This window comes from Ambystoma mexicanum, chromosome 11 (genome assembly GCF_040938575.1).
Source record: "Ambystoma mexicanum isolate Mex_15411 chromosome 11, UKY_AmexF1_1, whole genome shotgun sequence".
Classification (NCBI taxonomy): Eukaryota; Metazoa; Chordata; class Amphibia; order Caudata; family Ambystomatidae; genus Ambystoma; species Ambystoma mexicanum.
The window spans coordinates 1,094,825,592-1,094,844,448 of record NC_090934.1 but is presented as its reverse complement, the minus strand read 5'-3'; the positions used below and the strand labels follow the sequence as shown (position 1 = coordinate 1,094,844,448).

The window sequence follows — 18,857 nt, the reverse complement described above, 5'->3', positions numbered from 1 at the left end:
AAACTCACATGGGGGTATTCTTATTGCAGCAATGGTATGTTTATCAGTCCAGTTTCTGGACCACATTAAGCACCTTAATCCCACCAGAGGCTCAAATGGAACTAACCTTAGTTCGTCACATGCAGCTCTTTACAGTGGTTCAAGACAGGCTTTGTTGTAGCAGGAACATGGATTGAAGCACCCTGCCTACCTACTCTAGCAAGGAAGGGGCCTTGAACTTCATAACCTGGAGTCTTGCGGTCACAGGCTAACAGGCATCTTATCTACTTCAGGGGCATCAAGGATCTCTGCCTTCTTCCTCCAGACTCACCACCAGGACTCCAACCAAACCGCTATCTCCCGCATCTGCTCAAATTCTCAAATCCTTGCTCCTAGCGACTCCTCCATGTGGGCTGAGATACCCCATCCACTTTCTTGAACACTCCTGGCACCTGACATTCGGCCTGGCTGTGGCAACTATATCGAAAAAGCAGGAAGCTACTTTAGGTGCAGTCCACATTCTCACTGGTACGGTTACTCTGCCGATCATTACAGTTGCAAAGCCTTGAAAGCATACTGAATGATAGCCTTCATTAACCAAGCTCTACCATTCATTCCATTAACTCCAAAAAGCGGGATTGCACATAGCTCATGGATCAGCAAATTAAAGTGGGGGATTCCATTGTACTGCAACCTTGTAATCTTGAGCAAAGACCATACATTATGCGCTTGAGTTTTTATTAAATGCTAATTTGGCATTTTAAACACATTGATATTAAATGGTAAACTGATCCACATTCCTATTACGTCTGCCTTGGACCCTCCATGCCACACTCTGTCGTTTCCATGCATATTTAAAGGTGGATATTTATTCTCAGTATCACCACTTCTTTTTACAAACATAGGTTTCATATACATGTTTCATACAAGAACATGAATTTACGAACCAAAAAAGCACTATTTAGAAAGGGGAAATGATGATTTCAGGAATTATGCATGTGAGAGACTCAAGCAGTCTGTCTCCAACACTGAAGTGTTTACAGTGGGGGATCCAGCTGGGTTGCATGCCGGCCACTCTCAAAGGTTGTTCAACTAGGTTCTTTTAGTGGACTTGGGAGACACCTAGGAAGGGGCACAGGGATCAACTAAAGTAAACTTAACCTTAAAAAAGAAAGAAAGGCTTAGTAAAGAATAGCTCACTGTTTCACAATTTTCTTTTAGTAAAGTGTCAATGATATTGAACGTGCCATTTGTGTGTACGACTTCAAAATTACATTTAACACATTTTTAACTTGCTAGCGAAATGCGTCAAATTGCTAGGACTAACTTTTTGGAAGTATTTTGTACTTGAATGTTTCAGAGCACAGCATGTTCCACAAACAGATAAGATACAAACCCTAAAGTAATTCCCCTGTAGACTAAAGTTTGCATCAGCAGATGCAGTTTATGTTATTAAACATATTTCCTCCAATTTATTACCCATAAAAGAAAAAAAAAACTTTAAAAAACATCTTTTGTTGGGGCAAGATATTTCTTTAAGGGAGCACGCCAAAGATATTATTGAGATGTTACTGGGTCTGTCTGCTTGGTATCAGGTAATATTATCCCCACCAAAAATATCGCAGTACATATGGTCGTCGGGAACGGCCATAGGCGATTTTTTGGTGCGGATAATTAATGGGGTAAATGGATGGAGGGGTTGCGGGGGTGTCCCCCGCTCCCTTTTAAAATATATGGGGGTTGCGGGGGTGTCCCCCGCAGGTTCCATGGGGTAATACTGGCGCAAAAATATGGCGAAATTTTTGTATGCCAATATTTTTGCGGTGATATTATCACATGGAACCGTCTGCTTTTTGTGTTTCAACGACTCAAGGCACTGAATGTTCATCTTTGCGGCGGCGGTGGCAGCACCATCTTGTGAGGGAAGTGGGAGTCTTTCCAGGATTGGAAGGGGAGGAGAGACATCTTCAGGTAGTCCGGGTGCCCCAGCAAGGCCCTGTCTTGAAGCAGATTCGAAAACCATGCCTGGGTCTGGTTTACTTCAAAGCCCTGCCAGTGAGGCAATAATACTGGCCTTAGACCTTTCAAATGTGTATCAATAAGTTGCAAGCTTTTCATATGAATGTATTCCAAATCCTATAAAGGTGCAGTGAGGATTGATCAACATATGTATACAGATTTAATGAACATTTCTACTTGCAAGTAGTCTCTTGTTGCACTACTTTTTACTGACAAATTATTTTATTGTAATACAACAAGGAAAAAATCAAAATGATGTTATGCCTCAACATACATTGCATTGGAAACTTAAGTGGGATCTTGTGATACAAGGTGCGGCTGACAAAAGACATACACAAATAGTAAGTTACTATGATTTGCTATAAGTTTCACATGATAACTATACGTGAAATCCGTCTTTGAAACCATATCTCAGACATGGTTGTATATATATATATATATATATATATATATATAAATAAAACGCTTCAGAAAAGATGCTACATCTAAAATGACAAAACTTCACTCGTTATAAACTAATGTAAAGCAGCCGCCGGTCCCATCTTGCTTGGTATAAGTAAAGCCCCGCTTAAGTAATCGGCACATCAACGTGATGTTAAGAGCGGTAATCTAGGGGGCAAGCGCAAAGCACATATGATGATACCTATGCAAGAAAAGATATTGGTTATAGGACAGCTGCCACCCGCTGTGAGCATGTCAACCTGTCTTAGGGCAATATAAATACATAAGATGATAAAAATGGATCGGTTCTGGAACAAAGTAAAACTGTAATTTAAGTGCTTCATTTGAGAATGTTCCAACGTGTATTCCTTAATTTCATTTTTTCCCAGAAAAGGTGAAAAAGCTTACTGATACCATGAGGAATGAATGTCAGTCACTATGGCAATGCTTTATGTGTTGACCTACTAGGTGAAAGTTTTCTCATGATTCAAACAAAAAGCGCTGTAACGTCGAAGACCGAACTGTGAACTCCATCTCAAAGAGATTGCACTTTGTAGCTTTACTGTCTGGTGGATACAGTCTCCATCTCTGGTTGGACAGCAATCTGAGGAATAGTTATCAGGCACAGACGGCATATAGTCGGGTTGTCTTCATTATTTCCTGCCACTTGTTTCAAGTTCCTGGGTGTGTGCCCTTTGCTCACAGAGAAATAAGTCCCTTTATAAGAGAGCACAACTATTCTTTTCTTTATCCTTTTCACGCTGCTCTTTACCTTTCCGATCACTGCTTCCAGGCAGTTGTCCAGATGCAGGAGAGCCAGGCTGAGACATCTGCTGCCCCTCCTAAAACAGAAAAGTTATTTATATTAATTGGATTCAAGATTTTAGTGGACCCAAACATAATTTGTCCTAGATAGTGGTGCCATGATTCCCATATTTCAGATTTCATATTCCTTCTATATGTATACCTTTCCCAAATGAGGTGGCTTTTAGGGATATCAGGGTTTCGGATCTGCAAACTGTGGCTCCCCTTTTTGGGCCAAGACGGCCATATTCTCTTAGAATAGAATAGACTATGCTGGCTATGGCTAAAGGGAGCGGTCTAAAATATATGAAAAGCCAAAGGTTGCAGATCCCTCGCCCAATTATCATAACAGGGTACAGATGCCAATGTGAGGACACAATTAAAAAGTGATTAAATACAAGCATACAACTAAGGTTTTAATTTACAAATAAATATTTTAAATGAATCATAAAGAATCTGCATTCACAAGAACAGAAAACAGTAAAATCAGTACATTTATTTGAAACTTGGAAGATCCTTTTCAGGATTTTGAAATGCATCCCCCTCAAAACAGAACATATAAAAGTATTCTGTGAATTGCAGACGATGTTATACTTTTTGATAAGATGCAGATCGGGTTGGAAAAGAGTTTAGATGCCATGAGTAGGTTCTTTGTTGAAAATGATTTCATTCTAATTTTCGGAAAAAACTAAATTATGGGCTTGGACATAAAAGAAAAAGGAGTACAAGATTGTGTATATGGACATTAGAAAAGGAAATACTAGAAGTAATACATTAGTATGTTTGAGAGGTTTTCATGTTCACTCCAAATAAAGGGCTATAGGTGAGGGTCTAAAACAAAATATCCATCCTGTTCTGTGTAAAATAAAAGAAATTGGTAAAGAATATGGTAAATACTCATGGAGGCCCCTTCGGAAAAATGTACCTGGCTAAAGTGTTAACTATAGTAATCTATGGTATGGAAATACTCATGCAACACGACTGGAAAATACTAGCCAAACTGGAGGATTCATGTTAAGGTACTTATGGAAACTACATTTAAGTACATTGTTACAGGTCATCCAAAGTGAGCTAGAAATACATTCTGTAAGCGCTGTAGTAATAAGCGCAGAGTAAGTATGTACGCTTAAATAAAATATGCCTCTGGGAATTATAAAATGTACGGTATCTTCGGAAAAGTACAACAGGTGAGAAAGTGGATCAACTTCAGTATTTTTAGAGAGAAAATGAAGATCTATGGAAGTCAATTGGGATAAACATTAATAACCTGGAAAATATTGGAATTTTTAGAAAGGGGCTGTTGAAGAAAATAGATCTCTGTAATTGTAATTATATATACAGTGCCTATACACAGGTGGAGTGCTTTAAAGTGCTTCAAGGCGGGAAGGGAACAAGAGAGTACAGTAATCATTCTTAGGCCTTGAAGTTTCCGAATAATCTAACAGAAAAGCTAGTATATTAGGCCCAACAGCATTTCTCCTAGTGCATATGCATTCATCTAGGACCGGGAAACAAATTATTTAGAATTATTTGAAAAAGATCCGTGTTTGAATATCTATTAGAATTTCCTGCCCAGTGCCCTAATAAGCATGTTACAAGATCATTTATGAGATTTAGGTTCAACAAATAGGAAACCTTTGAAACGAAAGGTGCTTGGGAGAAAATACCTAAGCATTTGTGATTTTTGTAGAATATGCAAAAACAGAAATAGAGTCTCCGACACATCTGTTTATAGAATGTTAAAGGTTAGATAATTGGAGAAGCAAAATCTTTGGTATCCCCGTACATGATTGGAGGTTTCTAAACATCAACATCTTGAGGAAACCATTCATGTCTGGCAATCAGATTGCCCTGGTATCAGGTGTGGTCCGCTTTTGAGAAAACATTTCCTGTAACCAGCTCATTTGAACAGAATCTTAATAGGATGTATTGATCTAGAAGTAATTATTTTTTATTTGTTGTAAATTGGTTTTTCAATAAAATATTACGCAATGTTATTTATATACAATTTACCAGTTATTTAAAACACAAAATTACAATACACTTATATTAACCAGACATACAATACTGTTATAAAACATTTCTAAAAAGGTATTAAAAACATTACTTAATTCCATAAAATAAGGATAAGTTTCCAATAAGACAACTCAATTTTGAAGCAGAAATGCTACTGCAAAAGTGTAAAAGTGACAGTTTTGAATGTTGTTGAATGAATGAAATTGTATAAAATGTTAATTAAGTTTGTGTGGTAAAAGGTTTCATTTAAACCAAAGGAATACAAATCAATACATTTAAATATAGACTTCTAGATAGTAATTCCTAAGGACACCCAAAGTGTCACTGGATAGCAGATTCCCAAAACTGTTTCCTCCTTTCATTCTCCATATAATCTATTAGCTCCACTGATGCAGAAAACTGCATATAGGAATGAGCACAAGAGAAACTGCAAAATGGACAGGACATTGTTTCCCTATGATGCACTAAATTGAGTTAATCTGGTTTTCTTGCAGAAATATGCATAATGAGTGTTTGGTAATGATGTCATCCCGCAAAGTTTGTTTATCAAAAATGTTTGGGTAAACAAACTTTGCGGGATGACCTCATTATGTCGTTCAGCACAGTTTGTTTGGTATCCCTACAAAATATCCCCACCAAAAATATCGCCGTACATATGGCCGTTTGTCTCGACATAGGCAATATTTTTAGGGAGGATATTTTGTGGGAGCCGGGATTGCGGGGGTGTCCTCCGCCGGCTCCATTGGGTCTATTTAAGGCAATTCATTTTGGAAAGAACACAAAGTCGTTCTCTGAGATCAAATAATCAAAAACTTCTGAGCATCCCTAGAAGTCGAATATGGCTCCATTGGGAATATGGCAATATTTTTGTATAGAGATATTTTTGCGGGGATATTAACACATGGAACCGTTTGTTTATATTAGCGCCCATCTTGAAAGGTAGGCTTCCAGCTTGATTGCCATGCAGCAGGACGCCACAAGGTAAGCTGCTTTATGACATGATAGATTGTTTACTCGGCACAACTATACCTTAGTTGAAAGAATGAGGCATAACTATACCATACTCGGTGGAATAAGGTACATTAACATTGCCATTACCTACCACTTAGGTTAGCAGTAACTCCATGGAGGGCACCTTGTCTCTTTGCAATCAGGAGAAGACTTCCATCAGCCTAGTAAGTATTGTTTTTATGGGCAGTTTGCTCCCTGTTTTATTTAAATATTCCGTATTGTGAATACTAGACCAATTTTAATGTTTCCTTAGATATATACATGGATCTCCTTCGAGACGAATTTGGAAATCAGCCAGTAATTAACATATTTGGGTAAGTGTTTTGCAACATTGGGCCTCATTACGAGTCCGGCGTTAACCGAGGCGGTAAAACCGGCTGGTTAACGCCAGACTCGTATTACCATTCCGCCTCCGTGATTCCCGGAATTACCGGGGCATTACAACCCTGGTTTTCCGGGAATCACAGAGGCGGAATGGTGTAAATCCCCATTCCCATTGAATCCTATGGGACTCGATGGAAATGGGGATCATGGAAACACTGGCAGCATCTCGTAATGCTGCCGGTGTTTCCTCGTCCGCCTGCATGCGGGAGGTGTTAAACCCGCCAGGTCAGACCTGGCGGGAACATCACCTCCCGCCTGCAGGGGTCGGACTCAGGCGGTCCGGAAAACAACGGTGGCGGCGGGTTTACCGCCACCGTTATTTCCGGACCGCCTGTGTCGTAATGAGGCCCATTGTTTTTAACCCTTTGATCATGTATTACTCATTAGTATTCTAGGACATATTTTTGATCAGATGATTATTTAGATGTTAACAGTACTAGAAAGGACCAAAGAAAGACTACTGTGGGGCTAGCTTCACATTGTGGGTAAGGAGGAAACCTTTACTGACATGATTTACATTAAACGCAGCACCGGAACATAAGAACAAGTTACTTACCCCTGGTAACGTTCTTTCGATTGGATGTTTCTCCCACGTGTTCCTCATCTTATGATTTTCTCTCCAGCTTCAGCTGTTTTGGAATTTAATTTTTTTGGCAGAGCGAGCTGAGTGCAGTGTTGTCGAGTCGATGTCACTCGAGGGCCTCTGTTTGACCATCGACATGATCATCATCAGCACGCAGCGCCTGTTGGCTTCAGTTCTGTTTTTCCCCCTCCTGAAGAGGAATTACCAGGCGTATCCAACACCATAGGCTCACAGAAAGCATAAAGTGTAATAACACGTAAATTGTACAGCGGGGTAGGCTGGGAGGGGCGATGAGGAATACATGGGAGGAACATCCGATCAAAAGAACATTGCCAGGGGTAAATAACTTATTCTTCGAATGGATTGTGTCCTCCCACGTATTCCTCATCTTATGATAGACTTCCAAAGCAGTAATAATTTGGAAGTGGCAATACCAATTCAATTTAGATTAAATCACAGACTGAATGGAAAACCGCTTTTGCAAAATGCCCTCCCTGACTGGAAGATGAATCCAGGTAGTAACGTCTTACGAAGGTATGGATAGACGACCAAGTGGCCGCTGAACAAATATCATTGAATGGGACACCTCTTGGAAGAGCAGCAGTGGTTGCCATGCCCCTTGTGGAATGTGCCCTTAGGCGGATCTTTGCCCACTAATCTGTAGCATTCGCCAATAGCCAGGATGATCTATCTGGATATGGTTTGTTTAGTAACTGCAGGACCCAATTTGAGACCAGTATAGCAAGTGAATAATTGGTCATCTTGGCGAAATGTAGCCATTCTGGATATATAAAAACTGAGAGCCCTTTCTGGGTCCAGTCTATGCAGCCTCTCTTCCTCCTTTCCTGGATGAGGAGGTGGATAGAAAGATGCTAAGGTCATTTTTTGTGACAAGTGGAAGTCGGAGACTACCTTCGGTAAAAAAGAAGGCTTTACCTTGTGAATGACCTTGTCTTTATGGAATACTGTATGTGGAGGTTTGCAAGAAAGGTCCTACAACTCACGTACCCTGCGGGCTGACGTTATTGCAATAAGCAAACCGGTTTTTAATGTCAAGATCTTTGAAGGGCAAGGCTCAAAAGGAATGCATGTTAAAAACTAACACTAGATTGAGGTCCCATACAGGGACATTGAATGGGACTAGTGGATATACATTAGTAAGGCCTTTCAAGAATTGAACTATCAGAGGGATCTTAAAATAAGAATCTTCCTCGGCAGAGCGCTTGGAAATGGAAAGCACTGCTAGGTAACCATTAATTGTACCAATCTGGAGCCCCAGATTTGCCAAATGTAACAAAAAGGAAAGCACTGTAGGTGCTTCACATAGAAAGGGATCCACATGCTTATCTCTGCACCCGTTGCTGAACTTTTTACAACGGCAACAGTACAAAGATTTTGTTGTTGGCCTTCAGGTCGAAAGCAAAAGCTCCCTTACGTCATCCGGGAGGGCCCAATCCTTGTATTTTAGCCTTTCAGAAACCATGCGTGAAGGCCGAGTGTCTTGCAAGAGAAGATCCTCTTTGTGGAAGACGTTTTGGAGGACAGATGGACAAGTCCAGAAGGTCAGGGAACCACGTTTTCCTGGCCCAATCCGGGGCAATTAGGATAATGAGTTTCCTGAAAGTTCTCAACCTCCGGATCACGTGAGGAATGAAGGGGAATGGAGGAAACAGGTACAGGAGTGGAAACCCCCAGTTTACTACGAATGTGTCCCCTAGAATTCCTCTTGAAGGAAATTCCTTCAAGCAAAACAGTTCGCACTTAGGGTTGACACTGGTCGCGAACAGATCCACTTGAGGGATTCCCCAAAGGGTGAAGAGCTCTTGAAGGACTTCCTGAGCTAGTACCCACCCATGCAAGACTGTGCTCTGCCTGCCCAGAGCATCCGCCGCCATGTTGTGCTCTCCGGCTAGGTGAACTGCTGATAGAGAGATTCCTTCTTGTATCACCCAGAACCAGAGCTGCATTACCTCTGCACAGTTGTAGTGACCCTACAATTGCCCTAAGCCCCAAAAAGTTGATATGTAGTTTGGACTCCGATGGAGACCAACGACGGCTGATTGTCAGATCGCTGGTGTGGGCTCCCCATCCCGTGAGTGAAGCGTCCGTCACTACCGTCATCTCCGGCCATGGTTGCCAAAAATATTCTCTCTTGAGAATGTTGCCTTTGCAAGCCCACCACAAAAAGTCCTGAGCCACTCTGTTCGGAACTTGCAGGTGGTCTGACATTCTGCCTGAGAATTGTGACCATCGAGTCCTGAGATCCCATTGGAGGGATTGCATTCTCAGGTGAGCCTCTGGCACCAGGAAAATTTAGGATGCCATGAGACCGAGCAACCTCAGAAAATCGAAGGCTGGAAGATGCTGAGCATTCTGGAATTTGGTTACCATCTGCAGATTGTGTTGAGCCCTCACCTCTCGTGGCGAGGCTTCTCCCAGGGGTGCATCCAGGACTGCTCCAATGAACTGGAGTCTTCGAGATGGTATCATGTGGGACTTCTTGTAATTGAGGGAGAAGCCTACCACTCTGGCAGGTTACGCTGAGATGTTTCAGGGCTTGTTTGGGTGAACGTGCCCTGATCAACCAGTTGTCCAGGTATGGGTAGACGTGAATCCCCCCACCCCCCTGACACTCGCTGCCACCACCGCCATCAGCTAGGTGAAACCCTTCGCGCGGAGGTCAGCCCGAATGGTAGAAACTGATGATGAAAACCGCCAACAGCGAACCTCAGGTACTTCCTGCACTTGTGATGGATAGGCACATGAAAGCAATCAGTCTGAAGGTCCAGTGAAACCATTCAATCCTGGAGCTGGAGGGCAAAAAGGATCTGAGAAAGTGTGACCATCTTGAACTTGTCCTTCCTGAGGAACTTATTCAAGTATTTCAAGTCCAAGATAGGTCTCAGTCCTCCGTCCTTCTTGGGGATCAGGAGTGTTCCCTAAGAACACTTTGTTCCTCTCAATCACAGCTACTGTTCTATAGCACCTTTCTCTAGAAGGGTAACATTTTCCTGAAACAGGAATGGATCTGGACCATTGAGCAAATGGCGTTCCGGTGGATGATCCTGAGGTCTCTCTATGAAGGGGATGCTGTAACCTTGTGATACTATTTCCAGTGCCCATTGTAAGGAACTCATGGTAACAAGAGTAAAGACAGACACAAGTGATCACAGTTCAAGGGTGTTTATTGAAATGCAGGTAAACAAACGCCTAACCTAAATCTAATATGGGAGCAAGCATTGACCATCAAATGAAAAATAAGGCAGTGCTAGTGGCCTTGTGTCAAAATAAAAGGGCTTATACTAAGAAAAAACGATTTCCAATTCCTTACAACTAATGACAGAAAGAATGTGGGATAGGGTATCAAAAAACAGTGGTCAAATAATAAGTCAGGAAGCGATTGCCTTAAGGTCTCCCTTACCCATGTTTTTATCATGGAACAAGGTGGGACTTTGGAGCACAGCACACGATCGAGCCTTCCCAGCATGAGCCGATGGTTCAGTTCCAGCTATCAGGTTCAGGTTCTTCAATGGGAAAGTCTCTTCAATAAAAGTCTTGATGTATTCCACAACAAACACAAAGTTCTGCTTCATGTACACTTTGGGTTACAGTTTTCCACCCATGGATCTCCCTCAGCCGGGCTCGGATCCCAAATGACAAGGGGGGACACTTCCCTTACCCTTGTCTTGCAATACTGCCTGCTTTCACAAATCTTAATGTCCTTTAAACAGGTTTTCGGGCTTTGCCCTTCGTAGTCTGTTTCCCTCTGCCGGGTTCACTCTCACCAACTTTTCCAATCTACAGTTCATGTAGTAACTTTTCACCATGCGTTAGTCACATCCCTTACCTTTTGCAAACATCTGCTGGTCAAAGACTTTTGACGTTAAAGAGGATTTTACAAGACCCATGTATGACCACTTTGACCTCTTTTCGCCTCTTCCCAAGGGCTTCTGTTTACGGTAGTCTTTCTACCATTGGGTAATCATCCAGAGTTTCCTGCCTGAGCACCCACGTGGGTGCCGGCCTCCTCGGTTGCTGGTTTTCCCCCTATTTAGCTTCTCAAAGTTAAAATTAGCCATTGGCTACTTTTTGTTCAACACAGTTCGGTTTCTTATCGACTCTCTGCGCAACTCACCGGCTGTGATGAACCGCTTGCCTTTCTTTATCCTTGGAGTCAAGGCTGGTAGTACCACCGAGACAGACGTTCTTCCCCGGCTTGGTTATCACCAGCGGAGGGTCTCGCCTACTGCAGATATCCGCTGCAACACACGCTGGCCTTTGTTCGTGATCTTATGTTTCCGTTTGCAGAGGTTTCGCGGGTCTTGCTCGGAAAGGGCAAGGTCACTCCTCTCCTCGTCACTCCCTCGGTCTGCGCCGTCTTTCTCCTCCTCTTGAACTGCCCGAGTTAGCTCTTACGCCGTGTGGACTGCCTTGCTCGTATCGTGCTCTTGTGCTCCAACCTTTATCGCTGTGGGGAAGTGAAAGGGCCGTCAGGTGTGCGTGATTCGGGTCAGGTAAACAGCCCTGGTGTTAGTCTGTTGTCTTTCGTGCTGTGCGAAAGTGTTCGTGTGGAAAAAGGAAGGGGGGAGAGTAGTTTGGAATGTCCTACGTGGTAGGATGGGGAAAAGGTATTGAAAGTAAAAGGGATATACTGCGTCTCACCCGTCAGTGTAACACTCCTCAAGACCCACCACCTAGGTGATCCTCCCCTCACTGCTCCACCCCCAGGAACTGGATGCAAGAATGATGGCCGTGTCCTGGCCACCTGTATGACAGATCCCTGGGGACTAGCTAGAGACACACCTTCAGGTTTTTCACACCATGCATCTGAAGTAATACCTCGCCATTCTTTCAGATGTTGTGACAGTCTGCCTCCCACTGCTTCACACTGGGGTGTCGTGTCAAGACCTCATAGAGGTTTTCAGGCAGCAGAAGCAGCAGCGGATGGTAAAGATGCTGCTACTTAGGCAGGCTTTGCACCTCTCCCTCGTCCACCACGAAGGAATCTTCTTTGACCCCTTTGAAAAGGCTGGCGCTGCTCAAGATTGTCTGCCTTATTACCAAATAAGTGTGAGCCGTCAAAGGGCATGTTGTGGAGTCTAGATTGTACATCAGGTGCAAACCCAGACTTCCTCAACCATGCAAATTTGCGTATGACCGTGCTTGCCGCCATGGCCCTGCTGATGCTGTCAGTAGTGTCCAGTGTACATCAGGTGCACACCCAGACTTCCTCAACCACGCAAATCTGCTTATGACAGTGCTATGCACCATAGCCCTGCTGATGCGGTCAGCAGTATCTAGACCTGATTGCAGAGACACACACATGGCCTCCTTACCATCCTGTATCAGGCTCAAGAAGCTGTCTCTTTCCTCACCTTCAGGGATGGGATCAGCTGCCATCGCTATGCAGTCCCACAGGGTGAATGACATTTGCAAGAACACATGTAGAGTTAGCAGACTTTAAAGCCATGTTGCTAGCAGAAAATACTTTTTGTCCATGAGTCAAAGCATTTATCATCCCTATCAGGGGGTATGGTTGGATATGCAACTTGCTTAGAGGCGGATGTAGGTGCTTGCACTACTAGACTTTCCAGAGTCTGATGTACTGACAGGTAGCCAAGGTCGCTACTGGATGGCCTGTATTATTTTGAGAGATTTTTACTTACTGCAAGGCTGGACTCTGGAGCCTCCCAGTTGGCCAGAAGCCTTTTTAGAGTGCCACATGAAATGGTAGTGTAGGGTCATATTGAGGACCTTTGTCTAATATATCTGTAAGGTCGTCTTGCTCAAATGAAGGAGCTGGCCTACTCCATTCTAGCAACTCTATAACTCTGGTGGACATTAGGTTTCTGTATGATGAATCCGCATGATCAGCCAGGTCCGGTTTCCCAAAATCGAACTCTATTTAAAAACATTTTTAATTAAATGTTTTAGTTTGATACAAACTTTCATTATCACTACCAATTTCATCAATTAAAAACATGATTCAGTAGAACAACACGAAGAAGTCAACCGAGAAATTTTGCAAGCAGAGAGACAGCCAGGTTAGCGGAATGTACTAGGCCAATATCTCTCTGGCACTGCAGTGCTCGAGTCTCATCTTTTCCAATACTTCCTTCCAAAATTGGGCCACTCTGAATAAAAGCCTCTTATGATTAGCCAGGGTCAGGGTTGCCCAGTGCTCTTCGCACTGTCCGATGGGAGAATAGCAGCCAAAATTCTTCTTTCAGTATCCAAAGCTGTGCACTCCATGGTAATGTAGCAGAGTGTTTCGAGTTGGGATTATTTTTTGCAAAAGCGGCAGTTGTTCAGGTCATTCTGTCTTTGTCTAGTTTACGTTAATACCTCTCTTGTGGGTAATAGGTTGAGGCACAAACGAAAGAAGAAATCCTGAGTCTTTTGGCATGGAAATAGGTTCAGGTATGATGGCAATTGGTTAATTGCTCTGCAATCATATAGACAGTTTATCGACAATTGATATTGGGATTTCTTGTCGATTGTGTCAATCCAATCGATATGCTGTAGTCGTTTTTTTGCTTCAGTGTGTCTCTGTATCAAGACTTCCTATGTAATAACTGAGCTATTCATCATCTGTTTATAGGCTTCCTTCCACACGTTTAGTATTATATCATGTGATGATTTAGTCCAGGATCGTAACAAGATGATCAAAGGTATATTATCATAGATTACTGTTTTCCTGTACAGATCTAATGTTTTCCACACTACGATCGACTGTATTGATTGCAGAGCTAGTTTGAAGCGTATTCGTCGTACAGGGAAGGTCTTGGGTAGGGATAGCACTTTTCTCCAGAACCTACCTTCTGTTATATTCCAAATCTGCCATGATAGGTTTAATATTGTTTTTCTTCCGTATGCGAGTATTGCGTTTGCCTTCTGGCGGTAGAAAATAAAGAGTGGCTTTAATGAGAATCCCCCACATTTCCCGTGGAGCACAATCCCTTTCCGAGCCAATGCATCAGTTTTAGTACGTAGGTGGGCCACCCATTTTTTTTCTCGCAAATGTACCGATATTCCCAGGTATTTGGTAGTTTTAACGTTTTCGAGTTTGGTCTTTTTTAGATAAATTCTTGACTTTCTCTTCTTTTTCCCTGGGTATCCTGCAAGTGGCATGACTTGGGATTTTGTTATGTTGATGGTTTCTTCTGCATATTTTGATAGAGCATTCACGCGCCTTTGCAGGCCTTGCATTCTATCAAATAAAATGAGATCATCTGCGTACATTGTCCAGAGTACTGGGATGCCGGTTAGGATTGGTGGGTTGGAGATTATGGCATTTTGTGAAATTGCTAGATCTGAAGTGTATAGGTTGAAGAGGGTGGCTGCCAGAGGGCGCCCCTGTTTCAAACCATTCCATGTTGGGATTTCTTTTGAGACTGCCCCCATCTGCGACAGTCTGACTCTTATGGTGGTCGAAGAATAAAGTGCTTTTATTGCTTCGAGGAGATCCGTTGGACATTTCCATGCACTGAGTTTCTGCCGGTTTACATTATCGAAAGCCAGTTGAAAGTCAACGAACCCTGTGAGGACCTGTGTTTTTGTTCTTAGTGCCTCAAGTTTGAGTAAGTTTAGGATCATCAAATTGATGTTCGTACCTACTTCTTTTATAAATCCTGTCCATCTCGGATCGCGCCTGTTGCTCGAAGTCGCGCATTTGGTCAATCTTCGTAGCAGTATCGAACCAAATATTTTCCCTAAAGGTCCAACAGGGCTATGGGCCGATAGTTGGCAGCCATCATTGTCCCCTTTTTAAAAAATCGGAATTAGGATCGCAGCTTTCCAGGTAGTCGGAATTTTGTTTGTGTTCCATGATGGATCTGGAAAAGCTGTTTGAAGAGCTTAGACCAAGCTTCAGGATTTGCTTTTAATATTGCTTTGCTAAGCCCATATGGGCCTGGCGCACAAGAGGCGTTGATGTGGGTGGTATGTACTAGAATTTCCTCATAGGTCCATTCAATCCCCCATTTTTTGTTGTTGTTTCATCTTCAAGTTGGACAGTGATTTCTTTGGTTTTATCAAAGAGCTTGGTAAAATGGTCAATCCAGGATGCCTTCGACACATCCAAGATTAGAGAATCTTTATTCTGTTTGTGACCATTTATCAATTTCCATTGATCTCTGGTATTTCGTTGGCTAGGGCTCCGAGCAAATATTCTACATCATTTTGCAAACGCAAGGCCTGAGTGTTCCGTTGCCAATTTCTGTTGTGTTGCTTGAAGTTGTTCACACATCTTCTTTTAACTTCGAAATTTAGGTGCCGGACCGAGCGTACTTTGTTGCAGTTTCTTTGTCAAAACATGGGCACATATGGGTTGCTGTATCCTTATTTTGGAGTTAGGACATCTGAATGGACGAAGAAGCCATTCATATTCTAGCCGGTTGTCATCTTTCATTTGTGTATATTGAAAGGTATCCGTTAGCTCCTGTGTTTGTTCATCTGTAATACGGAGTCTGTTTTGTCCATAGTTTAACTCCAGTCTAGGTAGTCTCTGGATATGTGATCGTTGCTGTTTATCATTAGTAAGTGTTAATTTGTGATGGTCGCTAGATGTGGATAGAATGATCTTCATCGCGTCCAAATCAGGCCATAATGATTGGGATGCGAAGATATAGTTTAAGTATGCCACAGTTTGCCCTTTTTGCCAAGTAGGTGCAGGCGGAAAGTCCTCCCTCAAGTGTCCATTCATTAGTCCGATGTCTCTTTGGGTAGACTCTTTCATCCACATTTGGGCTTTCCTCTGGAGTTTACTTTGGGGAATCAATGTGCCGCTATTTGTGAATAGATGGATGTTCAAATCTCCACAAAGTATTATTTCAGATTTAGGATAACGGCTCCGTAGTTCATTCACCCTCAAAAAGAGTCTATGAAGATATTGTCGTTAATTGCTACTGATTCCAATATAGATTCAATAGGCAATATACCTTCTCACGCTGTTTTCCACTCCTCCTGTTTGGGTTAATGTGAACACTAGATGCTGCTTCCATTACAATCATTTGAATAAAGTGGTGTGGGTAACTTGTCTCGATGACCTGCAGGTTAGCAGCAGCCTTTATCATCGTAAGCAATCCGGAAGATGGATGGTCTTTCGCTCTTGTAATTGCTGGATTCATAAGGTAGTATATCAATCACATGTAGGCTGTTTTCTGATCCAGGTTTCTGGGAGAAATATTATATCAGAGGTTTTAAGGTCTTGATTTTCTCCCTCAAACAAGTGCACTGATCCCCGCATGTTCCATAAGCATAGTTTCCACGGAACCTCCGCTGCTGTGTCGATCAGTTAGGTCTTCTTATTATTCGTTCCAAGTTTGTTTTTTTCCACATCTGCAGATTTGTTCAGTTCCACTACCTTCATTAACATCTGTATTTCTCTCGGTTGTGTGTTATCCACCAAGTCAAACTTTATTTTCATGTATATGCCATAAATATCCAATTCGTCTGGTGTTATTGTGGAATCTTGATGCTTCCTCAGCATCCTTGGACCTCTCATCTTATCACATTGGATCCTATTTGGGTCAACTCTATATCCGATGCTTCTCGATTCATTGTTGGTAACTTCAAAGCCCAAGGGTAAGAAGGCGTTTTTAGAATCCATTATAGAGATCACGGTTTTTCGGGATTTAAGGTGTACTGCAACCCAGTCTGTTCATTCTTTGTACATGAATTCAATAGTCTTAATGTCTTCGGTCTTGATCGACTGTAGATTAGATATCGCTTGTATTGCTTGTAAAAGTCGCAGTACATTAGTTCTATTTACGATCAAGCCGTCTTCTCTGCTCCTCAGACTCTTAATGTGATGACCTTATCGAGGGTAATCAAAAATAGGACGTTTGTGCAGCATTTCATCTCATTCGTTGTCTTGTCGCTTTAGACTGCTGTTTATGAGTCAGAGAGTGAGGCGTTTTTGCACTATGTTCTGCAATAGCGAGTCTCGGGAGGCTGCAAGAAGATCATGTTGATCCAAGGTATCCTTGGCGCTCCAATAGATGTTTCCACCTCTGTATCCGAGATGTCATCACATGTTAGAAAACTATCGGCCTTTGACGTTTATTGTCCATTCCATTCTTGATCCGAGTCATAGACTGAGATATCATCATCTATCACAATATACTCGTCTTCTAGTGTGATCGGCCCCTCCCGATCATCGTCTGATATGTATATTGATAAATTCATCATGACGTTTCTCTGTTGCAGTTCCTCCTCTGTTAAGCTAGATTTTGCTTCCGTCTGATTAATTTCACGGCTGAGCAGCATCCTCTGCTCTAGCTTTTTATTCACAGTTTTGCATGCATGGTCCGTGGCTGCGGCCGGGACATTTAGGTTTCTAAGGCTTTCTCTCTAGGTTGCTTATTTTTTCTTTTTGAGTTTGGTTTTCGTCTTTGGTGTATGAATTGGTTTTGTCTTCTTTTGAGCTGCTTCAAATATAGAGAATGTTGCTTGCTTCTCTTTCATTATCCTCGCTTCTTCTTGCCACATGATCTTAACTAACTTTTTATTATCTCTGCTTGCTGTTCTAACTTTTTTTTCTTTTATTTCTTTCAGTTGTTGTATGGAATTATTGGATAAGGTTTGCTTTATTTTCCACGACTCATCATTTTTTCCTTTTTCGTTGCAGGGGTCTCGTTCTTGTCCTGCCCAGAGCTTATCGGTCTCTAATCGAGGCCTTGTAGATGATTTCGCCTTTGTGTTCTTGCTTTCCACTTTGGCTGCTTCCCACTGCATGCCTCCAATACTGTTGGGTTTTTTCGCGTTTCCCCTAACAGTAATGTTGGGGGTTTTTCCGTGAGGTATTTTACATATAGATCCATGTGCTCTTTTGAAAATTGTCATCTTTGGTAGTTTTCTGGTCTGAATGTTTTGATCATATATATATATATTTTCTAAACTGTTTATTATTTTTAAAACAACAACCAACAATGTTAACCAATATACAAGCAAAAACAAACATCACTCTGGCACTTTCAGCATGGGTCTGCTTCTTCTTCATCCTCAGAGCGGTTTGCGGTTATTTTGTCCTGGTCCCTTCCCTCTTCCACCCGGGTCTCCCATCCAGCATATTCCTGTCTACGTTTTAGTGCTCATCTCCACTCTTGGAGTCATCACTATTGCTCCCTGCACCTCGTCCAAATAGGTTTTGCATCAGGGAGTTCCATGCCAAAAGCTTCTGCCCGCTTCCACCTTCTCCCCGCTTCCCCCTTCTCCCCTTTGTACCGCCCTTGTTCACACCACTGTTTCTGCCAGTGCCCAACTCTAAAGGTCCGACCGCCATGAGTCTATAGCTGGGCATTCCTTAGAGTTCCACACCATCGCTATTCGCCGCTTGGCCAATATGCACACCAGGTATTTCATTTTTGCCAGATGCGTCCTTTGTCTGCCCCCTCTTGGAAAAAGGCCCAGTAACTACCATTCGGTGTTCCCTGGTTGCATTTGGATGCTGCCTCCTGTCACTCTCTCCCCGATTTCCTCCCAAAAGGTCAGTATCACTGGACAGGACCAAAACATATGCAACATGTCAGCCTCCTCGTTGGAGCAGCAAGGGCAATTGCGAGGCTGTCCCAGATTCATCATAGTCATCCTTCTGGGCATCAGGTATGCTCTGTGCGTG

General features: G+C 42.6%; 1 protein-coding gene across 1 annotated transcript in view; it reads right to left on the bottom strand.

Annotated features, from left to right (window-relative positions):
- Positions 1–2,141: 2,141 nt before the first annotated feature.
- MINDY2 (MINDY lysine 48 deubiquitinase 2) overlaps positions 2,142–18,857 on the bottom strand; it is an 838,774-nt gene continuing 822,058 nt past the window's right edge. The window contains exon 9 of the mRNA XM_069624356.1: positions 2,142–3,281. Coding sequence (XP_069480457.1) covers positions 3,159–3,281 — 123 coding nt within the window. The 3' untranslated portion in view covers positions 2,142–3,158. The remainder of the gene's footprint in view (positions 3,282–18,857) is intronic.